The sequence below is a fragment of the Temnothorax longispinosus genome, chromosome 7, assembly GCF_030848805.1.
Source record: "Temnothorax longispinosus isolate EJ_2023e chromosome 7, Tlon_JGU_v1, whole genome shotgun sequence".
NCBI lineage: Eukaryota > Metazoa > Arthropoda > Insecta > Hymenoptera > Formicidae > Temnothorax > Temnothorax longispinosus.
Window position 1 is genome coordinate 18,755,528 of NC_092364.1, and position 18,781 is coordinate 18,774,308.

General features: G+C 36.2%; 3 protein-coding genes, 1 long non-coding RNA gene and 1 other non-coding gene across 8 annotated transcripts; 4 read left to right on the forward strand and 1 right to left on the reverse strand.

Moving 5' to 3' along the window:
• Positions 1 to 167: 167 nt before the first annotated feature.
• Rpn8 (regulatory particle non-ATPase 8) lies at positions 168 to 1,878 on the reverse strand. The gene is made up of 5 exons (XM_071782728.1): positions 1,645 to 1,878; positions 1,398 to 1,490; positions 1,130 to 1,308; positions 856 to 1,059; positions 168 to 778 (listed from the first exon to the last, which is right to left on the reverse strand). Exons 1-5 carry the CDS (start codon positions 1,817 to 1,819, stop codon positions 467 to 469), a joined length of 963 nt encoding a protein of 320 aa, XP_071638829.1. The 5' UTR covers positions 1,820 to 1,878; the 3' UTR covers positions 168 to 466.
• A 52-nt stretch (positions 1,879 to 1,930) lies between these two features.
• Positions 1,931 to 6,852, forward strand: LOC139815666 (inosine triphosphate pyrophosphatase). Of its 4 annotated transcripts, XM_071782731.1 has the most exons (5): positions 1,931 to 2,040; positions 2,105 to 2,243; positions 2,395 to 2,700; positions 3,955 to 4,540; positions 6,636 to 6,852. In XM_071782731.1, exon 4 carries the CDS (start codon positions 3,958 to 3,960, stop codon positions 4,525 to 4,527), a length of 570 nt encoding a protein of 189 aa, XP_071638832.1. In that variant the 5' UTR covers positions 1,931 to 2,040; positions 2,105 to 2,243; positions 2,395 to 2,700; positions 3,955 to 3,957; the 3' UTR covers positions 4,528 to 4,540; positions 6,636 to 6,852. The 4 variants fall into 4 exon arrangements, with proteins under 4 accessions (XP_071638832.1, XP_071638830.1, XP_071638833.1 ...); XM_071782729.1 differs by lacking the exon at positions 6,636 to 6,852 and having other exon boundaries at positions 3,955 to 4,571; XM_071782732.1 differs by lacking the exon at positions 6,636 to 6,852 and having other exon boundaries at positions 2,395 to 2,512; positions 3,955 to 4,571.
• Positions 6,853 to 7,085: 233 nt separating this feature from the next.
• Positions 7,086 to 14,541, forward strand: Vhdl (larval-specific very high density lipoprotein). The gene is made up of 16 exons (XM_071782727.1): positions 7,086 to 7,203; positions 7,594 to 7,632; positions 8,093 to 8,394; positions 8,484 to 8,624; positions 8,700 to 8,876; positions 8,984 to 9,126; positions 9,193 to 9,570; positions 9,735 to 10,063; positions 10,220 to 10,839; positions 10,980 to 11,860; positions 12,030 to 12,159; positions 12,234 to 12,470; positions 12,597 to 12,947; positions 13,255 to 13,579; positions 13,738 to 14,032; positions 14,171 to 14,541. The coding sequence occupies exons 1-16, from the start codon at positions 7,185 to 7,187 to the stop codon at positions 14,352 to 14,354; spliced, it is 4,551 nt and encodes a 1,516-aa protein (XP_071638828.1). The 5' UTR covers positions 7,086 to 7,184; the 3' UTR covers positions 14,355 to 14,541.
• A 973-nt stretch (positions 14,542 to 15,514) lies between these two features.
• Trnan-guu (transfer RNA asparagine (anticodon GUU)) lies at positions 15,515 to 15,588 on the forward strand. The gene has a single exon. It is a non-coding gene; the product is annotated as a tRNA-Asn (tRNA).
• Positions 15,589 to 15,896: 308 nt separating this feature from the next.
• LOC139816276 (uncharacterized) lies at positions 15,897 to 18,488 on the forward strand. Its single transcript, XR_011732985.1, has 4 exons — positions 15,897 to 16,368; positions 16,798 to 16,858; positions 17,171 to 17,231; positions 18,382 to 18,488. It is a non-coding gene; the product is annotated as an uncharacterized lncRNA (long non-coding RNA).
• The last annotated feature ends 293 nt before the right edge of the window (positions 18,489 to 18,781 follow it).

An 18,781-nucleotide genomic window follows, 5' to 3' on the forward strand; every position in this document is an offset into this window, starting at 1 on the left:
AAAAGAATACATAAATTGTTTGTTATTAGTTGAGTAATGATTGAAATCAAGAGAAAATAAATAATTGTGTCTTGTTACATATAGAATACTAGTTTATATTAATAGATTGTTACTTAAAACGCTGAAAATATTGTAATAATTACAATATTCTGTAAAAAATGTCTTAATTCTAAATTTTTCGATATATTTACTACATCATTCATTACATTCAAAATACAGAAGTGTCGAGTTATCATTTATTTCTTTTCTCTTGCGCCTAATATATTAAAAATTCACAGAATTATGCCAGAACCGTTGGGGAATCAATTTGCCGTTTCTAATACATATTTAAACTGTCATTATTTATAAGTGGGATATAATTCTGTACAAATAGTGAACAGGCTTGACTATTACACACAGAGTCATTAATTGTCCTCAACTTTAACAGTCTCAATCTCGCAGCTGAGCAAGCTCAGAAATGCTCCGATCACTGATTCTTAGCTTTCGCCTTTTCCTCCCCTTTCTTCTCCTCTTCCTTCTTTTCTTCCTTCTTCGTGTCCTTCTTCCCGTCCGTTTCTTTTTTCTCAGCGTCACGATTGGTTAGCTTATTGTTAATTAAATTGTGCAACGCTATTATGGACCTAACTAACGCTGCCAGATATACAACCAGCATCTGATCATTTGTCTTGACATATAACGAATCGACGAAGCTACTTTGAGTCATATCCGGTAACAAATTAAAGATATCCTGTAGCTGATAAACAATTTGATGATTTATAGGTAATTTTCCATTGCCAACCTGTAAAAAGTATTTATTTGAGTGATCCTCTCTCCTGGCGATATTAATACAAAGCAATTTCAGAAATTAATATGTACCTGAAGCAGATAATCTCTAATTTCCCGGATTTGTTCGTGAAGACCTTTTAAGCCAAGTAGTTGATTTGTGATTCTTTGACTGAGAGTACCAACTGTAGTGTCCTTGATGTCTCGTAATAAATGCTCTACTCCAACCTCTTCCGCTTCTTCAGCTCCAATTTCGCTTGGAATGTGCTCAAAAGTTTTGGAGGTAGGAGAGCCATCCTGTGAATAAAATTCTTGTTACGTGTTCATTTTTTCTTTTTCAAAACAGACATTATATATGTAAACGTACATCATGCACTTCTTCAACTGCTTGATACGCCTCGGTGGGAAGTCCGAGATCTTTTGGCTTGGCGTCGATAATGACCAAGACTGAATTAGGACAGTATCTTCTTATTAGTTCGTTGATGGCAACGTCATTTTGATGTAGCTTAGGCCCAGTGTGGTACCAGCCTACTACCTTCTCGCGAGCTAAAAGTCAACAAATAGGATATCGCAATTAGAATTCTCGCTCCAAGTAAAATATACAGAATTTGCATAAACTAGTCATAGGTCTTTACCATTGACTTTCTTGAACATTCCGTACATATTTTCAAGGTAATCATGGTCGAGGAACCATACACTTTTATCCTTGTCATCCTCGTCAAAGGGTACTGAAAAACACAAGCACGTTTATCTCTTTATATCGCACTCAGCTTCGAAGGTAAGGACATTTATTCCTCTAAGCATTTGTGAGCGTTAACAAAAGCAGAATGGCTGCAAACGCGAACGTTTTGAGAAACGTTGTAACATGTAGCCCGTCCTAACCTGCAAAGCTGTTCGACACGTCCAGGATCCCCTTGGCCCTCCAGCAGCCCAGGAGTACGCCGACCACTCTTTTTTGATTTCCGATTTTTCCCATGCGATTAAAGTGATCCACCACGCTCAACAGCACCAGTGGGTGAACGACAACCTTGGTTGTCAATACCTCTTGACTCGGCATTTTTGACAAACTCGAAACGACGTATATACTGCTACACTACTGACACTACTGCAGCCGCCGCGCCGCCGCCGCCACCGTGCCCGCCGTCGATCGCGGTCGGTAACAAGAATAGCATGTCGTAAAGTTCATCGGAGCGCCATACGCGGACAAGGAGAAAAAAACGTCGATACTTGTGTTTTTTTGCAATGTGAAATAGCATAAGATAATTCTAGATGTGGAAGGTAAAATATTATATTATAGTTGATTGCTTTTAATTATAAATAATGAAGTAGTTTTCCATTTTAGTTGATGAACGAGGACAACGTGCCTTATTCCGCGATTCATCCGAGTGAAGTTGGCCAGCTTGATCGAGAAAACAACGTTGCACGCGCTGGCTGCAGTTTTCTTGGTTAGGAGCGACAACGAGGATTTTTCAATCGAGAAGGTAAGAGTTTTCTTTTTCGCATCAAAGGTCTATATCTAATAGAGATGGTTTATTATTTGGAATACGTCATATTCACATTATTTTGAGATCAAATCATGGACAGAAGTCCAGCGTGTCGAAGTGCATAACATGTTTACATGTATTGTTCTAGACAAGAAAGCTGCCAATCTGAAAGATGTGAAAAGCGCGCGGAATCGAGGAAAGACTAAATGCTGAGAACATATAATCTATAATAAAATTATAACAAAATATAAAAATGTCATTCTAACGTAATTAAAGTAAATTAAAAAAAAATTTTTTTTACTAATATTTCCAATTTATTAGAATTTCAATGTAAAAAATATTATCTTATCCAATTTTGTAAAATTGAAACTAAAATGGTTAACTAATTTTTTACAATATAAAGCACACTGATTATTACAAAATGGGGAAATCTTGTTAATGAGAAGAATAAACGGTGAAGATATAATTTACATATAATAAAATTATAACAAATAACAGTATGAAAATGTCATTCTAAAGTAATTTAACTAAATCTTTAACTAATACATACAATTTAAAAGTAGAAATCCAATGTAAAATATTGTGTCAAATTTTGTAAAGAATAACTGAAGTTAAAATAGTTGACTTATTCTTTACAATATAAAGCAGACTGAATTATTACAAAACGGGGAAATCCTGTTAATGAGAATATACACATTTTTTTCTAAATCTTTCTATATATTTTTTTTATTTTGTAATAACTTACTGGATTTTATATCAAAGAAATCGTAGTTTAGAACTATTTTTTACAGAATTTGATAATATAAATGTAAAAGTAAATATTAACACGTTTGTATTAATTATAAACAAAAGAGACAGGGCTGGCGAACAAAGCTGGATGTTAGTGCTTAAGATATGCATATATAAATTAGTAACATTAAAAGCTTAAGATATATTATACATTAGTAATATTAAAAGCAAACGTTTTTCAACCTTTAATATGGTTATCATGAGTGTGCAAATGTACGGATACTACAAGTTATTTTAACGGAAAGACGCAAATTGTTTAGAGTTGTATTCCAACCAAAAAAAACTTAGATTAATCACGCATTATAATTAAGCCGATATATTACATATGTATGTGACCTTGTTTTGAGAGACTCCTTTTTTGTTAGAGTCGAAAAGGATGTTTACCATTTTCACGGTTCTGATAAAGTGATAGTGTACGAGACCCGTGAAATGTGAGATCGTGCAAAGTAGCTATAATAGCTATTTTAAAATTCTGACTAATTTTATCGAATCTCTCATAGTACGGGTTTTATATGCACGATATTATATTCACGTGTCTCCTACACTATCACTCCGATCAGAACCGTGAGAACAATGGACATCTTTTTCGACTCTATAAGAGACTCTCACGTACATATGAACGTATCGGCTTACAATTAATTAATCTTAGTTTTTTTCGTTGGATGCAACAATTCTCAACAATTTGCGTCTTTCCGTTAAAATAATTCATTATATCCTTACATTGCTGGATATACGCATATAAACATCCAACCTTGTTTGCTAGCTCTGTCCTTTTATTTTATTTGATAATATAATATTATGTCAACCGTAAGTCGACGGTGTGTTCCTAGTAGAAAAAGATTTTTTCAACATTAATCATAGAAATTTTAGTTAAAATAATACACGCTCTATTTGACGCTCTACGTGTCTTCTGTTGCAGAATATGTCGCTGTCAATAGTGTTCGTAACGGGCAACGCGAAGAAGCTGGAGGAGTTTATCGCCATTTTGGGGAAAGACTTTCCTCGATGGATAACGAGCAAGAAGATCGATCTGCCCGAGTATCAAGGCGAGGTAGACGATATATGTCGCGACAAGTGTCGGGCTGCGGCGAACCTAATAAAAGGTCCGGTGATCATCGAAGATACCTGTCTCTGCTTCAATGCGCTGAAGGGCCTTCCGGGGCCTTACATCAAGTGGTTCCTCGAGGCACTGGGCCCCGAAGGACTTCACAAGATGCTCCACGGATTTGAGGACAAATCGGCGGAAGCGGTTTGCACGTTTGGTTACTGCTCCGGCGAAGGCTCGGAGGTCCACCTATTTCAAGGCCGAACTCAGGGCACCATTGTGAGTCCGCGAGGTTCCAGGGATTTCGGTTGGGACCCTTGTTTTCAACCTCTGGGCTACGATAAGACCTACGCGGAGCTGCCGAAGGAAGAAAAGAACAAGATTTCTCATCGCAGCAAGGCGATAGAAAAACTAAAAGATTATTTGATAAAAAATGAGAAGAGTTAATTTATTTCAATAGGTATGTAATAAAATTACTATTCCTCCCATAATCCTTGTTGTCTTCTATAAATCTTCTATAATCTTTCCTCCTCTGAGAATACCTTGTCTACGAACCCTTATCGATAATTTGCTTTTGAAAAATCAGAGAATATTTTTACAATCTATCATTAATTAATTCTAACAGGATATATATAGATAAGTTAATTTTTAAAAATTCACTTTACAATCAAAATAATTGATATTAATGCGTTTATTATAATTTTTTTAATTCTGGAGAGCGGCGAGTGTGCGTTGTTTTGTCTTCACTTTAATTTATGCTGACCTATAATGTTAACGCTCGATATCTGTTAAATTTATCAAAGAATTCCTCACCGAAAACAACGCATTTCGGTCACAGCGATAGCCAGGCAGCATATGGAACTACTTGCTGACAACCTTGAAGCTACCGCGACATCTCCTAACTGAGAATCTGATAATTTTTAATTTCGACAGATCATGCGACGTGTTAATCAACGACTTCCACCTTGCAATTCTTATGTGACGCAACAAATTGAAATATGAAACCATTTTAATCGTTCAGTGGTAGATATTATTAATCATGTAAACCGATACCTCTCTCGTGCGCAAGCACTCATAATTAGAACAATAAATCATGTACAGTAATAACCACAACGGATCACGTCGCTGATTTTTAATTGCTTCATTTACCAATAACGTGATTACATACGTTGTGTGTGGTACCAGTACAAATAGAATTTAAATATGCCAATTACTTATTAAACATTTAAGAATGATACAGAATAAAATTAATTCTATACACATTGACACTGTATACAGAATTAATGCAGAAGTATACTGTACTATATATAGATTTTTATAATATGCTTGAAAATTCTACTTAATGCAGAGAAACTAAAAATATATTTGAACTCAGTAAGAAGAAAATGCTATTTGGTTTATCTTCATAATGCTTGAAATTGAAATAATCTGTTGGGTCAACGTATGTAATTATTGTTTAATAAAAACAAGTACTTATCCAACGTGAAATTGTAGATAAAGGTAATTAATAATAATATCTTAAAACTATATATATCGGATGTTCTTTATTAACGGCAGGTTCTTTAGAGTCAATTTTTTCTTAGAAAAATATCGAGGTATCAATAATTTCCAAGTTATAATTAAGGGGTTAGAAAAGAAGCATATTTCACGAATTAAACTTTGAAAAATCAAATAAATACTATATTTATCAGTTAATTCTTCGTTCAGCTCAGTTAATGTTAGGTAAAATTTGCTTCAAGACAATTTTAATTTGAGACACAGTTACAAATATACATGATGCAAAAGACTTTGGAAAGATGCGACAAATAATGAACTCCTTCGACATTTTCATTCAGGAAAAATCGAGTCCGAAGAATCTGTCAATAAAAGGACATTTGGTTGTTCGAAGATACTCAGTATAACATACATATATATGTAACGAACCGATAGATAAATTTTATTTTATGCGTGTCGTGGTGTGTTATTGCTGTTACGTAATAACGCTGGTAAACACGTAATCGTTTTTGAATTTCTTTGCCTTATCAAACTGTCGATGATTATTTAATTTATGCGATCAATGGAAAAATTGTTCATTTAACTTCGCGACTATAATTCATGGTTATCATAATTAATACAGAAACATGTATTAAAAAAAAAGCCATCTCCAGAGTTGTTATAAATAGTTTTGCTGCAACGTGAAAAATGCAAGTGACAAAACAGAATTTATAACTTCAATGACTGATAAGTGAGGAAACGAGTAAATTATTTATTGGCCTCTACCGCAATAAATACATTATCTAATCTTCCTATTGGTTTTGCTAATGACAGCAGTTTAACACAAAATTGCAACATTATGTATTCCTTTAATAATAAGTCATATTCTAAAATTATAGAGACAGAAATATACTTTCTGCGTTGTCTGCTCGTATCATTTGGCAAGGATCTTTTTATTGGCAAGGAACAGCCAGTATTTCTTCTAATACATTTGTCCCGGCTATTCACACATTTTATTGTCTTCGCAAAATCGACTTCTTACAAAATCATATTTTTTCCAATGCTTCTCATTCGATTTACAGACTTATTGTCGTCGCTCATTATCGTCAAGATACCGATTACTTGGATTGGACTGCAGCAGTGTCCCAGAAATATTCGGCAATCTCTTCTTTCCGGTCCATAATAAGAATCACGGGGGAGCGGTGGTGCGATTATATGTGGTACACAAAGATAAACTCGCAAAATGCATGTGTAATTTAGACAGACAGAGGGAGAAAGAGAAGATAGAGAGAGAGAGAGGGAAATAAAGTTTTTCCCGGTGAAGATGAGATTGAGGGTGAAAAAGTGTCGAGACGTATCACGATCGCTCTGATATGCGAATTATTTTTAATATACATGCGTACATTTTTAATGTGAACAGTTGCAGTGGGGCTTGATGCCCGAAAGGGTTATCTCTTTGATTACCGACACGATCCTCTTTCTCTTTCTCTCCGTAACGTGTAACACCCTTTCATTGCGGGGTTATCGGCTCGCCTGCACTTTTGTATTTTACCGGCAATTGGCGAACTTTGCGTCCTATAAAAGCGAGAGGATCTCGCGTACGCTACCAGTCTTACATCAGGGGTCACGTTATGATGAATACCCTTACTGGTAAGTCGAGTTGCGCCTCGACGGAATTCGTCTTTTCTTCTTTTTTTCTCGCAACTTGGACGACAAGTGCAATGTGCATAATTGTGAGAAATTAACACAGGTGTTTTGTCCAGTTTCACATTTGTTTTATATTGTCATTCGTTCAATATTTCTCAAGTCACGAAGCAATTTATTCTTTTTAATCTTACATTTTTAGAAACCCTTTGGATGAAAAAGAAAAAAGTACTTGACGAACCCATTTGCATTTTCGTATAGCTTTTTCAGATGTATATTGAAAGCTTTACTTTAGTTACTTAATAAATATATTGATTCAAATATGTCTCTTCTCTTCACACAGACATATTTTAAGTATTTTTACTAGATAATACATTATATAAATTATGTTTTCAGTATTGCTGCTGTGCCTAACGGCCGCATGTGCGGTACCAGGTAAGTTTTTCCCTATTTTTTCCTATTTTATAAAATACTGGAAAAAACATTTGTTAACAAATCAGTATAAACAAGTTGTATTCTTAATATTTAACAACGTTATTAATATTAAGATCATTTTTTCGGAAAAATTTTATTATATTAATTTGCTACATCATGAGTCGCAAATATTTTTCTATACGTAATAATGAGAATAGTTCGATGCACACTTTAATTTATTAAATTATTAAATGTAAAACTATTTATTAAATGCAAAATTATTATATCTTTCTCAAAATCGCAGATCATAGGTAATATTTATTAATGTAACGCTATACTTCAGAAACGTTTGCTTCAATTAGCAAATAAATAGTACAAAGCAGAATAGAGAGAGATTAAGATATAAATGTAAAACCTGATAGACAAGTTAACTTATAATATTTTATATTGGTATATACATATATATTTCATAATATTTCAGTACATTTTCCTGCCGAGAAAACTGTGATTTACAATTACCATGCCGATGTGAAAGCTGGAGTTGTTGAGCCAGCGGATTACGTCTCCCAGTTCGCTCTCGCCGGACAACTTTACGTAAAGAAGGATACTAGTGATCCGACTTTAAATAATGCTTATCACATCAAATTAAACAACGTAAAGCATGGCATGTACAATGGCATGGTCGCCGTACATCATGAGCCGATCGAAATTCTCCACGAACTCGGAGAAGCCGCACAGCAAATCCAAGAACCGTTCGTGATCGTTTACGATGAACGTGGCAAGGTAAATGTCCGACGAATTCCTGACGTGACATTTTGACATAAAAATCGTTCGTGGAAGACTCATGCGATCTATTGAACGATCGATTTTAGCTCCAAGGTATTAAAATGCCGGAAGCCGAGAGCGGCTGGTCCAGGAACATCAAACAAGGTATCGCCTCGATGCTGCAATTGGATCTGGGCCACATCCAGATGCAAGCCCCGATGAAGCCACACGCTTTCGTCACCCATGAGGTAGGTAACGACTGATGGGAACATCCAACAAAAGCGGCTCTGTTTCAAAATGTTCTCTTTGGTTGTTACCACTAGAACACCATCCACGGTACCTGCCAAGTCTCCTACGATGTTCATCCGAAGTACCCGATGAATCCGGAGAACGCTAATGTCTTCGTGGTCACAAAAATGCACGATTTGATGAACTGCAGCCATTTCGTTCAGCGTGTTTTCGATCATTTCGAGTGCGAGAAATGTCACGTGGAGTCTGTGGTAATTTTCTATCATTTTGTTTTCAGAACTTTATTCGTCTATCAAACGTTTATTTGAATTCCGGCTGAGATAGATTATAATTAATCAATTTTTGTTTTGAATTTCAGGATGACATGACTACTTCCGCCAGAAGAGTTTTCGAGATCAAACAACAGGACAATGATATTGTCATCGAGCGGCTGGTTGCTCACTCGGCTATCAATTACTTCCCTTATAATTCCCGATCTGAGGCTCACTATCTGTGGACCAAGTAATTATACGATAATTATTGCACTAATTGCACCGGCGATCATGCTAATTTTATTTGTTATTTCAGCGTTACTTTGGATCTGCATTCCGTAGTATCAACGACGGAAGTCCCTGTGATGGCCGTGAATGTTCAGAACGTGCCTGTCATTCGCGATATCACTTTCAATAAGCCATTAGGAAATTACGCTCTCCATGCTGCCGAAGATCTTTCTCATGGTCGACATATTGTGAAATTGGACGCGCTCATCCCTAAACTTAAGAAGATGTTGGCCGAAGCTGTTGAATACCTCGAGGAAAATCATTTGGAGGCCAAGGAACCCGAATGGAAGCACGGGCAAACCATCAACAGGCTACAGCATACTATGAGTTATATGGATTTAGGTTCACTGGAACAAGTTTACAACGCCATACAGGATTCGAAGACGCCTAAGGAAGTCACGATGAAGTGAGTAACATATGATCATCCCTTATTTTGTGTTACAATGAAATGAATGAAATCAATTAGTATTAGAGGATCAAGAAAATAATTTGTTATTATTTTGAAAAAAATCTAATAGCTATAATTTTGTCTGACGCGACGTAATAAAACGATAATTGTGATTTTTAAAGGAATATCTTCCTGCGAATGATTCCAACCGTGGGCACGACCGCTGCCAGCCACTTCGTACGAAATGTTGTCCGCAAGCATCAAGTGACCGATGAAACTGCCGTCGTGATGTTGATGAAATTGCCGATGCATGTCAAAGTACCATCCGAGAGATTGCTTCTGGAAATGGAAGATCTGTTGAAATTGGGTAGCACCGTGTCATCGCAAGTCAAGAAGGCCAGCATCCTCTGCTTCTCCATTTTGATTCGTAAGACGTTCATACATCAGCACAGCGACGTCGTCAACCCCCTTCTCGAGAGATATCTTCACCGTTTCCTCGATCATGTCAAGAGTAAGCATTGTATTTAAATGTATTTAGACATTAGAAGCACGCAGCAAAAATGGATCTTATACGTTGTTAAGTACAAATATATATTTAAAGTTTAATTTACTCTGAAATTTTCATTTAATTTTATCATTTTTAACAATGCACACGCAAATGTTTCAGACGAGCAATCGTACGAGATGAGAGTGGTGTATCTGATGGCGATAAAAAACGTGCAAGTGGGTAACATTGAAAAGCTCTTGGAGCCGATCATCCGTGGTGAAGTTATGATATCCGAGAATCCACTTCATATTCGCGTTCAAGCAATCTGGGCCATCAAGAAGGCAGTCGCCGATAAAGTCGAGTACACTCACAATCTACTCTGGCCTATTCTCGCTGATGTCACTCTACCGCTGTCCGTCAGGATTGTCGCTTATGATGTCTTGATGAGCCAGATGCCGAACATGCAACGTATCATGAACATATACTGGTTCATGGTACACGAGCAGAACAACCATCTGTACAACTATCATGTTACTACCCTGAAAGGTCTCGCCAATTCCGTGGATCCTTGCCTCTTGCCAGTGCGCGAAATGGCCAGAAAGTTCTTACGTTTCACAAGAATCAGACCGGTCACCACTCAGCTCTCGTATAAACATTTCATTGATTATATCGATTCTGTTTACGAATATGGCGAATCCTGGAATGACGCCTGGGTTCTCGATGAATCGACCGGTATGCCAGTCGCCGGATACTTCGAACATCACACCTCGGTTGCTCGTAAATCCGTCGACAAAATAGGCGTGAGTAATATGTCAACTGAGCGTAAACTTTACTATACACAAAATTTTGACACGTCTCGTAAAAGTTTCTAAAAGTAAAAGAAACATTTGTATTTTTATCGATATTTTACATTCATGCGTTCTATATAAATTTTCTTCAGATCTACTGGAGCGTCTACGGTTTGGACGAGGTCATAAAGATGGTCAAGAAGGAATTAGTCGGTACCACAATGGAAAATCTCAACAATAAGAATGTGCAAAATCTTTTGATTCGCGCCGCGCAGGATATGCCGATGAAGAGACCCATTCACGTCGACATCTGCATCACGCTGAACGGTGTTGTCGTCGTTGCCACTCACTTTGACCAGAATAGTTTCAAGAACATATTCGACGAAGTATACCAGCTGAAGCAAATAGTGGTTGGCAATTTCCAGGATATTGTATATGAAACCTTTTATGAGATGCAAGTGCCTACCGACATGGGTCTACAGGCAGTTCTCAGTACCAAGATACCGCAGCTGTGGTCGCTGAAGTTTGACAACATTCGCAACGAGGTCATGAAGCCGTCCGTGAGCATGAAGCTCAACGTCGATGCTCGGGTTTGGAAGCATGGTGAATACGTCATGTCGATCTACAATCCGATCGTCGATGTTTGGCATTCGATTCGCCGCGCCACCGTCCTGGATGTCGCCTTGCCCGTAGATATGAGCGTCGGTTACAATCACGAGGCGAAGAGTCTGAAGATCACCATGCCGAGATTGCCGGTCAACAAACTGTCGGTCACCGGAATGCGATTCTACGCGAAGAACTTGGTGACCGTCACCGAGGACGAACAGGACGTTCTCAAGACCTGCTGCGCTACCTGCCATCATCACGCGGTCGTTAGCACCGGCGAGAAAAAGAACCATCATGTCGCCGTAGACTCTAAAGACGTGGGCCTCAAATATAGTATGTCGGTCTTCGATTGCGAGAACGAAATCACCCCGATGACTAACGCCGAGGAATGGCAGCGTGTTCTCTCTGTGGAACACAAGAACACTTGGTAAGTAATAGACCAGAAATGCAATAATCTACTTAGATATTTATTGTTGCTGTGTGGTAGTCTTTCTTCTATATCACAAAAAAGAACACAATTTGTAGTTAAACTTTTTTTTATATATTGTCAATGCAACTTTTCGAAAAAAATTATTATGTTGCGATTTGTTCATTAGGAACTCGAAGCTCCTCCAATACTTCATGGGCGTCCGCCAAAAACTGATTAACGACTACATTTCACCGCAAATGGGTAACTGTGGAATTCTCATGAAGGCTGAACCCAGCATTGTTTATCCTACGTCACATGTAAGCAGTCAAAAACCTCGATCTGAAAGACAGAATTGATATTGGCATTCTTATCCCCTTAAATTCTTTTCCAGGTTGATTTGAACGTAAGAGTTAATATGGAGGATGTCGATCACATTCATGAAAAGATGCACGCTCTTAGCAGCAACAAAATCAACATACGCGGTACCCTCGATGCAAAAGCAGCTTCCACAAACGAGTCCGTCCGCTCATGGGACATGAATGTGAATATTGACATGTTTCGGGGACACATAGTCAACAACGTCAAAGTTCAAATGATGAGACAGACTCCGGGAGAGAAGAATTTGAAGGTACGTCTAACTTAACTTAATTATTTTAATTAATTAAAACAGATTCAAATTACAAATAAATAAGTTCAATAAAATTGAAGTAGTATTATCGATTATGAGACGTGCGTTTTTGGCTTCTATTTCTAGATCTGCGTAGAAGCTCAGAAGAACTATCCAGTCGTCGAGACGGATCCCTTGAAGGTCGATACCACTAAAGAGGAGACCAACAACAAGGTGATCATCACAGCAGGATTCACAGACGATGATAAGTGCATCCGCGACGATATGATGATCGTGATGACTGTTAAAGGCGAGTTGACGGAAGAACAGAAGAGGCAAATGACGCACAATAACGTGCATGGTGCTTGCGTTAAAGACATCCAAAATCCGCAATTCCAGATTAAGCAGGGACACGTTGCTAAAACCATGAATTGCGTCCGTGAGACTTTACAATACACGACCATGAAGAAGTACACCATTAACGCAACGTACAAAAAGGTAAGAAAAGATAAATACATTATTCGTAACATATTAACAATTTGATATAATTTCAAAATATAAAAATACATAAAGAACACACAAAAGTATGTTAAATACGACCTTCAATTAGTTCTCTAGTTTTACAAACGTCTCTTGAATTTGTTTTATGCATTTTTAAGCATCCCATTGTTTAATCCCATAATTAGATGTAGAAATATCTTTTTTATGTACTTGTAAATATTATAGAGACTAGCACAAACGTGGAGAAGATTATCGTGGAGATATTAATATCACAGATATAAGCAGAGAAGTGTGATTCTTTCAGGTGCCTGTGCAGGTATTATCGCAAATCGCCATGATCGAAGATCATATTCGCGCATGGCATTTGCCACATGTGAGGTACATCGTGGACCGTGTTGAAAGCGGTAACGCGAAGGTCGTAGTCGAGTACTCCTCCGATCTGAGCCACGTCAATGCAACCGTCGTCACTCCGGTCAGCGGATACGAGTACGTTCAAGTTCCTTTGCAGCAACATCTCTTTGAAGGCATGGTCGTAGACAAACCGATGCTACATTCATTGTGGCACGCTGCCATGGATAATACTCGTTTCTCCGTAGCTGTTATGCACAAAATAAAGCACGACCAGGCTAGTAAGTCGTTACTCTCAAATAAATTTCTGTTTTTTACATCATAATACTAATAAATTTTTAGCGTTCAAAATGAGATATTTCTTCATTTATAAATTGTTTATTTATCCATAAAGAATTCGAGCAACAGTTTAATTTCATTGAATACCTGTCTTTCACAGAGATCTGCACCGTCTATCCGCAAGTCTTGATCACCCTAGACGAGGGCGTGATTCCATTCGTGATGTCCGATAAATGGGTCCTCGTATCTGGCGATCACATCGATCAGACGTACGCTATTTTCGTGAAGTCCGTGCAAGGTACCAAGCTAGCAGTGAAGATGCACGTTGGCGATCACGAGATGGAGATCATGCCAAACGAGTTTAATGCAGTCGTTAACGTTGACGGCAATGTAGTCAATCAGCATGAGAAGGGAGTCGTGGTGCCGAAAGACGAACCGAACTCTTACGCGTTCAAGTGAGTACAACGATTAATCGGTCGCGTATGGAATTTAAAAGAGAATAGTATAGAATTTAAGAGTAGGAGAATTTAAGAATAGAAGAGTATAGACTTTAAGAGAAATTGATTGTATTAAAATATAACTTTCGCTTGCAGACTCACCGAGAACAACGAACATCTCATGGTCCAGTCTCAACGAGTGCCGGTGATGGTAATGTGGACCCCCAGCAGCGTAACTTTGATGTTGGACACCACTCTGCAAGGTCACGTGACCGGCGTGTGCGGACACATGGACGGCACGCATAAAGAGAAACTTCCCAAAGTTTATACCGTTGTGTGAATCTTTAATTATATAATATAATTTGAATCTATATAAAATACATATTTTTTTTTATTAAAATTAAGAGTACCAAGCACCATTTTGAATAATATAGAATACAATTTTTGTTCAATAACAAAATATAGCACGACGATAGCGTGGGAGTAGAAAGAGAAATATAATACACAAGAAATCTTTATTTTCCGTTTATCTGGGTTAATTTAATTATCTCTTCGACCTGCAATCCATAAGCGTTATAACATCAAGTTATTACTATCACGTATTTTATTTTTAAAGGAGAAAAATTGTCATGACTTAGAAATATTATCAATATACATATACATGATACAATTATAAAAGCTCTTTTGAACATAGTCAAATCGAAATTAAAAAAATGGCAATAAGAGCCAAACGCAGTAACTATAAGGCGCGTATATTGTAAATATTGTAAATATAAAATATGTATTATTGATATAAATAATGTATAAATAATAATAATAACGTTTCGGTCCTTTTTCGGGACCATCTTCAGCGCAATTAAAAAGTAATTTTTAAATATAAATTGCATAAATTAATTCGCAACGCAGTCAAACAGGTAGTGAGCAGTTACGAATTCAAAGTATAGCCTCCGATGCCTCACAAGCATCTCTGAGATGTATCACTCCCTATAAATTGATAGGCCAAGAAGAGAACAATTAGCTGAGGCTTCATTACATGTATATTTTCATGCCGGAAACGCTAGAGTTTTAAAAATACTGTAATGAGACGAACGGAACAACACGTGTCAAGTATTGAGAGATATATAAACGGATATTATAATTAAGACAGAAGCAACTTACAAATGAATGCAAAGAAAAGATGCTGAGAATCGCATGAAAGACAACAATTGATGAACATGATTATAATAAATATACGGAGAAATATATAATGATACACTGGCACCTTTTATTGCTACTTTTTTACCTCGATCATATCTACATAGCTCTAATTTAAGTATCGAAATTTGTCAAATACATATATAAAGTCTTGCTTATCAACATATTTTACACATCAGCAATACTTTGTGATTTTTATCAGATGTTTAAGTAAATTATTAATATTATCAATTGTTAATTATTTAAAAACAAACAATTTTTTATATTTTACGTTATATACTATACGATAGCAAGCAAAATGAACTTGCCTCCGTGGCGCAATCGGCTAGCGCGTTCGGCTGTTAACCGAAAGGTTGGTGGTTCGAGCCCACCCGGGGGCGTTATTTTTTTTTACATTTTAATATTAATAATGATATTATTCTCTCACGACGTTTTGAGCGATAACCTCGCTTGTAAAACCGAACATCTTATCGAGTAATATGTTGTTAAAATTGGCATTTAAATGACGTTAATATCGAAGTTTTGTAAGATATACCAGCGATTCGGTTGTGTATATAATTTGCGAAATAGTAATCACAATCGCGAAAAAATACGATATACGCGTTTATCGTAATGTGATGCAATTATTAAATGTTTATAAATTATTCTCGCACTTGTGTGTGTGTGTGTGTGTGTGTGTGAAGCAGAGAGAAACCTGAGAGCCACACTGGCATTCTGCTAGATACCGTTTTATTGAATTGTTTGATACGTCACTCGTACCCATTTTCAACGAACTATTTGGCATAATCATTTTCTTCTTAAAAATCCAATTGCATATCACATTGCAATTTAAGAAAAAAATTTGCGGTGCCAGTGATATATCGCAAAATCGCTCATCTCTACCTACAATATCAACTTGTATATTTAACTTGGGTCATAAAGCGAAAAATGACTGCTATATAAGGCAAGCGTATAACATTTATTGTTAAAATGAGACAAATGCATCAACGGGAAAGTAAAAACGGGACGCTGCGGCGCGTTTGAAGTTGCCGCGCGGCGCGCGGGAAACGCGGGAAGCGCCTCCGCCATATTGATGACGTACTCCCTTTCATTTCCAGAGAGCGGCGGACAGTCGGAACGGATCGGCTCCGGAACGAGCGACGTCGCGACTCATTTAATTGGTAAGTATAACACATATTAATCTTGCATGCATTATATTCACTGCGGTATCTATCGCGTAACATAGATTTAGCGCTCGGGTATTGATATTTCTTAAAAATACGTATTCCGCGATACTTGTCCGGCCGAAGGCGCGTCACACGAGCAATCGCGAAAGTGACGATCGTATTTTCCAGTGTCGTGCCGCGAATATCGTGGATATTTGCCAATAATATTAATACGCTATTCGCTAGAATGCAAAAGAACAATCGTAGTAATAAGCGAGTTAGTAATATTTGATTTCTCAAAGTTCGGCAAAGTCATGATCGCGAACTTAAGTTAGGTGCGGAACGCGTAGCGACGCCGCGGCGCTTTTGACGCGTGAAGTTGCGCGCGGAAACGAAGCGGCTCCGCTATTTTGATGACGTATTACGCTCTCCTTTCATTTCCAGAACGCGGCGGACACGGAACGGATCGGCTCCGGAACGAGTGGCGTCGCGAATCATTTAATTGGTAAGTTTAACACATATTGATCTTGCATGTATTATTCACTGTGGTATCTATCGCGTAGTATAGATTCGACGCGTCGCTCGGGTATTAATGATTCTTGAAAATACGTATTTTCCGCGATACACACACACACGTACTTGTTCGGCAGAAGACGCGTCGCCAGGGTAATCGCGAAAGCGATCATATTTTCGAATGTCGCGAATATCGAGGACGCGCCGCGACGCCGCGCCGCGACGCTTTCGGTACAAGAAATTGCCGAACAGGAGACGATAAAGCGCCTTCGTCATATTAATTACGTTCTCTTTTTATTTTCAGAACGCGACGAATACGAGACGGATCGGCTCCGAAACGAGTGGCATCGCAACTTATTTAATTGGTAAGTATATACATATATATAATATATATATATATATATATATATATATATATATCATATATGTATATTTTATATTATAAAGTGATCTGAAAACGACACTGCGCAAATAAATATTTATTTCCATCAGTAACAATTATTAATAAAAGATTATAGATTATTAAATGCTTATATACCTCGCGATCTGATACATTTGGTCTTTGCTTCCTTAATTTTGGCTCTTCTTTTTTTTCCGTATTGTTATTTCTTTGTGGCACTCACATCTGTTTTCTAAAACAAACAAAATATTTATTAAAGGCGCGCGATTACAAGTAATCATTAGAATACAATGATTGAAAGTATCATACAAGATATGGCAAACCTATACGAAAAAGCAAATATATATATATATATATATATATATATATATATATATATATATATATGTATATATTGCTTGCTTGCTTACACACCACTTTATGAAATATTTAATTTAGGACGAATATATGGGAAAGAAGTTAAAGAAATACATGCTTAAAATAAAAATAAAAAAATTACTTTTACACGCAAGTTTTATTCGTAATTTCAATACATTTTTAATCAAAGAATAACATCTTAATGATAATGCATTTTTTAGATATCAACTTGTATAAAATTTGATAAGAAAAAATCAAATCCTGATATAATATATACTATTATAAATTTTAATTATTTAGAAATATTTGATATATTAACAAGTAATATTTTATATTTATTTGTTAATATTAGTCATGTCACAAATAATTTATTAAGTGTATTTAAAAAATCTTAAAATATAATCTAAAATATTTTATTTATTAGATAATGTACTAAATATGTAATATAATACTGTATATATAGTGTATTGCAGGTTTAATTATTTAATAAAATTTTTGTGTGTAATAGTAATTCTTTTTAATTCTTTTATTCTTGCGTTGTTTTATTTTTTTTACCGTATTTTACGATTTAGAAATAATAATTAAAAAAAAATAATTTGAATTTTTATAAACGTTCAGTCTTGTAAAGATCTTTTTCAATAAATGTATAATTATTTTAATAAATATTTAATTTTGAATGATAAATAAGAAGTTTTTGATGCGTGTAAGAATTATTTAATCGTTTATTTATATGTTTTATAAAATAATGACGCGGGAAGTCGCATCGTTGCATCGATGAAATTCAAGCTGACAACCCGAGAGGACAGCCTAGAGGAGGAGGTGGCCTGCGAGAGACATCGGGCACCAGCGGAACAACTTTGCGGTAAATATTAATTTTTATTTTGTGCAAGAGTAATTTTTTTTTTTATTCTTGAGCCTTTTTATTTTATCATGATTTAGAAATAATAGTTGGAAAAAAAGGAGTAATTTAATATTTTATAAAAATTGATTGTCTCTCTTGTAAATATTATTTTCGGAAAATGTGTAATTATTTAAATAAATATTTAATTAAATAATAAATAAAACGTTTGATGCGCTATATGAATTATCTGTTTTAAAACATCGAGTTTTTTTAACACTGTTTTAATATGAATTCTATATTTGTTTGTTCAACGTAGC